The sequence below is a fragment of the Galdieria sulphuraria genome (assembly GCF_000341285.1).
Source record: "Galdieria sulphuraria unplaced genomic scaffold scaf_131, whole genome shotgun sequence".
NCBI classification, from domain to species: Eukaryota; Rhodophyta; class Bangiophyceae; order Galdieriales; family Galdieriaceae; genus Galdieria; species Galdieria sulphuraria.
The window spans coordinates 1-7,799 of NW_005178344.1; the positions used below are offsets into that span (position 1 = coordinate 1).

General features: G+C 36.4%; 4 protein-coding genes across 5 annotated transcripts; 3 read left to right on the top strand and 1 right to left on the bottom strand.

The window, feature by feature from the left end:
• Position 1: 1 nt before the first annotated feature.
• Gasu_62640 (MFS transporter, SP family, sugar:H+ symporter) lies at positions 2–807 on the top strand (the record flags this gene model as incomplete). The annotated part of the gene is made up of 1 exon (XM_005702545.1): positions 2–807. A coding segment is annotated over one exon (713 nt), but the record flags the coding sequence as incomplete, so codon positions are not given.
• A 3-nt stretch (positions 808–810) lies between these two features.
• Gasu_62650 (uncharacterized protein) lies at positions 811–3,659 on the top strand. The gene is made up of 4 exons (XM_005702546.1): positions 811–1,253; positions 1,302–2,925; positions 2,984–3,485; positions 3,536–3,659. Exons 1-4 carry the CDS (start codon positions 828–830, stop codon positions 3,621–3,623), a joined length of 2,640 nt encoding a protein of 879 aa, XP_005702603.1. The 5' UTR covers positions 811–827; the 3' UTR covers positions 3,624–3,659.
• An 8-nt stretch (positions 3,660–3,667) lies between these two features.
• Gasu_62660 (ABC transporter, sulfate transport, ATP-binding protein) lies at positions 3,668–5,860 on the bottom strand. 2 transcript variants are annotated; one of them, XM_005702548.1, is made up of 11 exons: positions 5,556–5,860; positions 5,391–5,504; positions 5,163–5,341; positions 5,016–5,116; positions 4,827–4,962; positions 4,675–4,774; positions 4,407–4,620; positions 4,183–4,357; positions 3,947–4,129; positions 3,840–3,897; positions 3,668–3,786 (listed from the first exon to the last, which is right to left on the bottom strand). In XM_005702548.1, the coding sequence occupies exons 1-11, from the start codon at positions 5,698–5,700 to the stop codon at positions 3,698–3,700; spliced, it is 1,494 nt and encodes a 497-aa protein (XP_005702605.1). In that variant the 5' UTR covers positions 5,701–5,860; the 3' UTR covers positions 3,668–3,697. The 2 variants fall into 2 exon arrangements, with proteins under 2 accessions (XP_005702605.1, XP_005702604.1); XM_005702547.1 differs by having other exon boundaries at positions 5,391–5,860.
• A 170-nt stretch (positions 5,861–6,030) lies between these two features.
• Positions 6,031–7,799, top strand: Gasu_62670 (valyl-tRNA synthetase; the record flags this gene model as incomplete). Its single annotated transcript, XM_005702549.1, has 1 exon — positions 6,031–7,799. A coding segment is annotated over exon 1 (1,654 nt), but the record flags the coding sequence as incomplete, so codon positions are not given.

The following is a 7,799-nucleotide window of genomic DNA, read 5'->3' on the forward strand; positions in this document are numbered from 1 at the left end:
CGTCATGCTGCTATATTTGGAACTATTATTGCAATTCTTTGTCAATTTTCTGGAATCAACTCTATTAATTATTATATGGCTACTTNGATGCATGAAGTTGGTTTTAGTAGTGTTCATGCTGTCTATTCCAGTANGANAGGTAGTGGGACTTTGTTACTGTTTACTATTCCTGCCATTTATTTTATGGACAGAATGGGAAGAAGAGTTTTATGGTNAAGTCTTTTACCTGGAGTATTGGTTGGTTGTTTCATTATTGGTTTTAGTTTTAGAGCCAGCAATCTTCATATGGAAGAAGGCATCTATATTTGGGGTATTANAACTTATTATATGTTTTGGGGTTCTGGAATGGGACCTTATGCATGGGTATTGGGTTCAGAAATATATCCAACCTATATTCGAAGTGAAGGAATGGCACTTGNGACTTGGTGGACTTATANAGGCAATTTTANAACAACTTATTGCTTTACGAAAANGAAAACGGCTANGACTGCCCCAGGAATTTTCATTGGTTTTTATGGAGGATTTGTTACTATTGCGTGGTTCTATGCCATGTTTANGATGCCTGAAACTAAAGATAAGACTCTGGAGGAAANAGATGCTTTGTTTTCTATGTCTATGCCCGATTNAGCTAGGCATAATTGGGAAAGCGTTAAACAGACAGTGGATGATCTTTTGCATTTCCGATNGAAACAAGTTTGGAAAGTACAGAGGTGAATAATGTAACCAATCAAGGTTAATTATGTTTGAGTTGATTGTTATTGTGCATGTTGTGATTTGTTTTTTTTGAATAAAATGAGATGGATATTCAAAAAGTTGGAATTTGTTTCATGAGTGTCGTTCATTCATCTGATGTGTTGTATTTGGATGATCAGCCACAGTTGTGTAAATATGCCAATCAATATCCTTATTTAGAACAGTCCACAAGTATCTTTGAAGGGTGTAAGTGTCCCTATTCTACTGTTTTATTAGGAGAAGAGGGAACTTGTTTGGTTGCATTAGCAAGTTGTTCCAACCGATGGATGGTGTTAGATGCTAGAACTGGTGAATTGTTGTTTGAAGTATCTCTATCAGAGAGTGATTTGTTCCAACTCGTGAAAGAAACTTTTTCTTGTACCGAGAGTGGTAGTCTTTGTTCCTTGCACCTTTCGGTAGTGGAAGAATACTTGCCAACTAGATACCTCGTGGACTTGTGGCTGGTTTATTCCAACGGCGTGGAATTCTCAGTTGTCTTGCTATTCCCTTTTTGTGTCAAAGTACTTTTAAGTAGTTTATTGAAGTTTGATGGATCACTTTCTTTGTAGGTTACTCTTCGTAATAGTGACGATGGATATGGTTACTTGAATATGACGCGCATAGGTATATATATATATCTATCCTATTTTTGTTACTTGTATTATTGTTATACTGAAACCCTTTATCACGTAATAGAGTTGTTGGCTTTACCAGAAAACATATATCCTTTTCAACTTGTCAATAAGGCTAGTGAATATTTCTCTTCTGCAGAATTACACGTGTCTCGATGTATTTTGGGTATGGATGTAGGAGGACCGGTAGTTTTGTTAAACCCATGGAAGGACAGTTCAACCCATTATTCTTGTGCTATTTTGGTCTGTAACTATTCTATTCTTTTTATGAAGGCCAGTAACAGTAGTGATACGAGTTGTCTTGTGATGGAACATTGGGTGAATATTGAACAGTTGTCTTGTATTACTAGTGCAATATTATTATCTTTAAAGATATGGTCAAAAGAGGAATATACGGATGATGATGATGATCGTTATTCTTGTCTGTTGATTGGGACTATTCAAGGCAGTATAGAATGGATATGCATGAATGATAGGAAACCAAAGAAAATTTGTCAAATGAAAACAGCCATCAAGAATTTGTTGATCAATTCCAAGTTTTTAGTGAGTTGTGATGAAATAGGCGATGTTATCATGATTCCATTGGAAAGTGTTCATTTATCGCTATTTTTGGACAAACCATTGGATGAGCGCTTTATGATTACTTTTTCATTGGGTTGTATTGTCCAACTATTGGAAACTATGGATGATCACACATTTTTAATGTTATCCAACTCAGGAAGTTTTGAATATTGGATTGTCCAAAGGGAACAAGAAACAGTTTTACATCATGGAGAATCTAATTTTCCAACTTTTCATTGTAAAAGAATCACATTGATAGGACCCAATGCAGCTTATGTAGGATGGACATTGTATGCAGATTTTCATAATCAGAAAGAAGAAATGGTATTTATTGCAATGGATGGTAGTTTTTTGGTTCTTTCATCGACTGCCATATCCAATTGTATTCGAGATAGAAACTTTTCTCCTACAGCATTGTCTTCTGATTCGGATGGAACTTTTGAAGAGTTGAATTCTTCAGCTTCTCATTTATTTCAACAAATGGACAATTTGACTGGTATACAACAACGATATGAGCAAATATTCCGAGAGTTTCAACAAGAAATGAGTCGATTGAACTCTTTATTACATTGGTACGATGAGATGAGAAATGAGACTCTGAAGAATGGTGGTGGTTTTCAAGTTGCCATCAAGCAAGTGAGACGTATCGAAACTGGAAAGAAGATTGTTAGTCACCATAATCGTAGTTGTGATGAAGGAGTTGATGACCAAATAGATCATAGTCTCTATCACATTATAATAGAATGGACTTATCACGGCAACGAATTATGGATGCCTTTTTCTATTCTTGTACAATGGAAGAATATTTCTTGTGATGATGATATCGAAATCCTTTCACAACATACTTTTCAGTATGACCAATTAACTACGAGTACTCATGAACTAATGGAAATTCCGTTATACAAAACCAACGGATTATATGTTCATTTTCGTATCTTTTTTATGATGTCATTGGATCAAGTGAGTCCTTTGTTGTCTCATATGAGTCATCGATATCCTGGTAAGATGTTCAACTTTGTTTTTATGAGAAAAAGAAGAAGATATAACATGGTCATTAGTTTGGTTGGAATTATCTTGTGAAAGAAGTAAATTGGATGTTTTGGATTTTTGTGAACCCATAAAGATAAGATGCAACGATGATCCAATAAGAAAACGAGAGACTCCGACGATTACTTGTCGAATGAGCAATCCTTATCAAAAGAGTTTTCATTCTTCATCATTGTTGTTACCTCCTGAATGGAATTTATCTGAAAATGATTGGTTTGTTCCTATCAAGACGCCATGGAATGAATGCATTATTTTGATTCATCGAGTGGAAACTATCGTCATACAATGTTCTAGTCTCAAGTCATTGGCTTTATTTCATTCATGTTTATGGAAACGTTTGAATGATGCTTCGGTATCCCAACCAAAGCAACTCATAACACGTTTAGAACAAGAAGAAAAAAGATGGAGAGATAACGATAAAGTAATTTTACATTCCTTGCAACAAGCACAAAATGAATTACAACAAGCGGAACAAGTATTGGAAAAAATGAGAAGATCGAATGACTGTGCAGAGTAAGTGAAGAAATGACAAGAAGGAAAGAGAGTCTGATGAGAATCATTAGGTCCATCCAAAATGTGATTCGTTGTATTTTAGAAGCTTATCGAATGTGGAGAGGTTGTTGTTTTGTGATAACATCCCATACGCAATGAATAATAAAGTACAGAAATGAAAACTTTATTCTCCCTCAACAATATATATATATATATAGTTTATGGACTATGTTTCATTCTTCTTGTTGCGGATCTTCCTCATCAAGAAACAATTCTCCACTGGGAGCATCATATCCAAAGAGTTCCGCATATCTTCCCCATTCTATTTCATTCATTTTAGTATTTCCATGATTCAACAACTTGTCTCTTTCATACCTATCGCTACTTCCAACTGCCTACGAGACTCGGATGGTGAAAAATATTTTTCCAATATCTAATACACACATCAACCACTCAAAACTGGATAACATCTTATGGCATACCGTATCAAGAATTAATTCTTCGGGAACTCGATGGACTCTTTTCGTTTGGCGAAGTAACCAATAAATTTGTTGAATCAATCGAGCTCCCTCCGATTGAAGTAAAGCTTCTCGTACCATACTCTTCTTATCATCAATTGAAGCTACTGAAAAGCGACTTCCTTGGTCAGTAAGCATCACATCTCCCTATTTATTCCAATGAGTTGTAATCTTTCTTTCTCTCACAAATTATTACTTACTTCAGTCACCTTCAGTATATTCAAAATAACCCCAGCTTCTAAAAGAGGATATAAATCATCCACATCTAACTGCAAGCGTTGACCTAATCGATACAAGTCAATACAACGTTCGTCTCCAAAGAAACTCAAAAGGCCTGCAACTGAACCAATGCGAACAGAGGGAAGTGTTGGATATCTTTGTCTTGATAAGTCAATCAATGGAAATCAACCTTATGGAAACCTACTTGGAAGACTCTTGACTGACAAGTCTTGCAGAAGAGGAAACAAGAAAAGTACTTTTTTGCTTCTTAGAAACCACAACTGGAATACTTTCACTTAAACAAGTAGCATCTGGTCTAGATAACAAAGTATAAACGTGATCAATCAAGTTTTGAAAACTTCGAGACTTGCGATCTCTCGGATGGCTCAACGGTATCCTCAATAAACTACGAATATGTCCTGCAAGTTTTCATATATTCTGTTAGAAACTCATCCGTGAAGAAGAAGTCTTACCAGGATCCTTTCCAAGGATAATAATTCGATCTGCTAGACCAACTGCTTCTTCGATGCTATGTGTCACAATTAAAATACTTTTGGTAGGAATTTCTCCAGCCTATTTCTATCAATCAATACAGTTCTTTTACATAAAGAAATAACAAGACAACCTGCCATAAACGAAGCAATTCGGATTTCAAGTTCTCACCGGTAAGTACATCCAGTGCACTAAATGGTTCGTCCATACACAACAATTCAGGTTCAACTGCAATAGCTCTAGCAAAACCCACACGTTGTCGCATTCCACTTGGTAGAAATACTTTCCATTACTGTACTTATTTGGATAATGAGACTCTTACCCACTCAATTCCTTTGGATAGGCATTTTCATATCCATCCAAACCAATCATATCGATAGCTTTTTCCGCTTTCGCTTTTCTTTGTATTTTGGACTTGGCACCCTAAAGAAAGATAAGCTGGGCTATTCCTATAGAAGCAGCAACTTACTCGAATGCCCAATTCCACGTTTTCCGATACCGTAAGCCAAGGAAATAAAGCAAAATTCTGAAAGACAATGGCTGCTCCCTCGTTGATGCCGTGTAGTTCTTTCCCTTGGTAGTACACAAAGCCTTCCGTAGGCCTCGTCAATCCGGCAGCTATTCTCAATATGGTAGATTTTCCACTTCCTAATACGATTCAACCATCAATATCTTACAGTATTCCTTCTACTCGTACCAGAAGGTCCAAGCAAACATAATATTTCACCTTCGAATAGAGAAAAATTGATGTCGCGGATGATAGGCACCTTCCCTACTTGAAGGCCAACATTTTTGAACTGCAAAGTGCAAACTGAACTTTGTTGTTGTTGTTCTTCTTCCACAGAAACTTGCGTAGACCTACACTGCCAATATATCTTTCTATTCTTTGTGCTTTGTCTCATTCTGGTATCCCGACTATTCTTGTTCCACTGAGTAGCTACGCGACAACAGTACTTGTTTCCCGTTCTCCAACACAACTTGTCCATTGGAGTGAAACTGCTTGACATAGTTTGTCTGTAGTGTTGCAGTGAATTGGTGTTGAAAACTTTCCAAGAAAATATTGGTGGATAAAACTGAAAACAACTTGTAGCATGGGAGTAGAAGAAGACTTGAAAAGAATCATTGTGGACCAATAGATTCATAGAGTAATTCGATTATCTCTTTCTTCTTCTCTTGGGTACCGGTATTTTCTCTTTCTATATACACAAATAATGGAATATGAAATGATCAACTCTTTCAAAGATGCTCTTGAAATGATATCTTTATAGAAATTCATAAAGAAATGTTCTTATGGAGAGAGAAATTGATGATAATAATGCTTGCAACACAAAGGATCAACTGTAAAAAGTGTTTGTAAATAATTGGAAAGAATTTCGTAAGAAACACAACTTCATTCCCTTTATAAGGCACCAAAGGAGAAAATACTTTTTGCATTTCTTTTTGTTTGTTCTCATGACTATTGTTTGTTTCCTTCCTATTTTACTTTCCATACCGGAACGCCACTATTCTTCCAAGAAACCTGGATTAACTTTACTTGGTAGATATCGCTGTTGGAAAAGATACTGTAAACGATGTTGTGATAGAAATATGTCTGGTGTTTGGTTGATTCAGTGTCAGTATAACCATAGTCCAAATAGTCGTCGTGCACTCACTCAGGAAGAGGAGAAAAAGAAGAGAGAAGATATCAAGCGGATGGTCATCACAAGAAAAGAGGCGCCTTTTCTTGATGGGATGGAAGATTTGTGGAAACAACCTTATCAACCTGAAAAGTTGGAAAGGATTATATATGATTGGTGGGAAAGTAGTGGATACTTTCTTCCTAATAACGACTCTTCAAAGACTCCGTTCACTATATCCATGCCACCACCTAATATAACAGGAGCCTTACATATGGGACACGCAGTATTTGTCACTCTTCAGGATATTCTTGTTCGTTATTATAGGATGCAACAATATCCTGTTTGTTGGATACCTGGAACGGATCATGCAAGCATTGCAACACAAACTTTGGTTGAAAGAATGTTGAAAGCACAACAAGGAAAGACAAAGGAAGAAGTAGGAAGAGAAAAGTTCCTTGAATTGGCATGGCAATGGAAAGAAGAAAAAACCAAATATATTACTCAACAGTTGAGAGCTATGGGAAGTAGTTGCGATTGGTCTAGAGAAAGATTTACGATGGATGAGCAATTATCGAAAGCAGTGGAAGAAGCATTCATTCGTCTTTATGAAAAGGGATATATTTATCGCGGTCATTATTTAGTGAATTGGAGTCCACTATTGCAAACTGCAGTTAGTGATTTGGAAGTAGAATGGGTTGAAGAGGATGGGTTTCTATATTACTTCAAGTATTGTTTTGCTGATAATCCTGATGAATATATTCCAATAGCAACGACACGTCCAGAAACTATCTTAGGTGATGTTGCTATTTGTGTGCATCCACAAGATGTTCGCTACAAGAACAGAATAGAACAACAAGTAATTGTTCCTTATATAGGACGTAGAGTTTCTGTGATAGCTGATGAAGCGGTGGATCCCAACTTTGGAACAGGAGCTTTAAAGATTACACCGGCACATGATCATTTGGACTATGAAATTGGCAAAAGACATGGACTTGAGCTGATCAATATTATGAATTGGGATGCAACTATGAATGATAATTGTGGTTGTTTTCAAGGTTTAGATAGAATGGAATGTCGTCTCCAGTTGTGGAATTGGATGGAATCTCAAGGACTTGTGTTGAAAAAGGAGCCTTATCGTATTCGAGTTCCTCGCTCACAACGAAGTGGAGAAATTGTTGAGCCACTCATTTCATTACAATGGTTCGTTAAGACAGCATCTTTAGCATTGCCTGCCATGCAAGCTATTCAAAGTGGAGAGATTCGAATTATTCCTTCCCGTTTTGAAAAAAATTATTTGCGTTGGATGGAAAATATTCACGATTGGTGTATTTCAAGACAACTATGGTGGGGACATTCTTTACCTGTTTGGTATTTGGAAGATATGGAAACAGATTCTATGCAAGATTCTTTTGTAGTTGCTCGCTCGGAAAAAGAAGCCTTGGATAAGGTTAAAGCAAAATATCCAAACTATTCAGAAAAGATTCGAT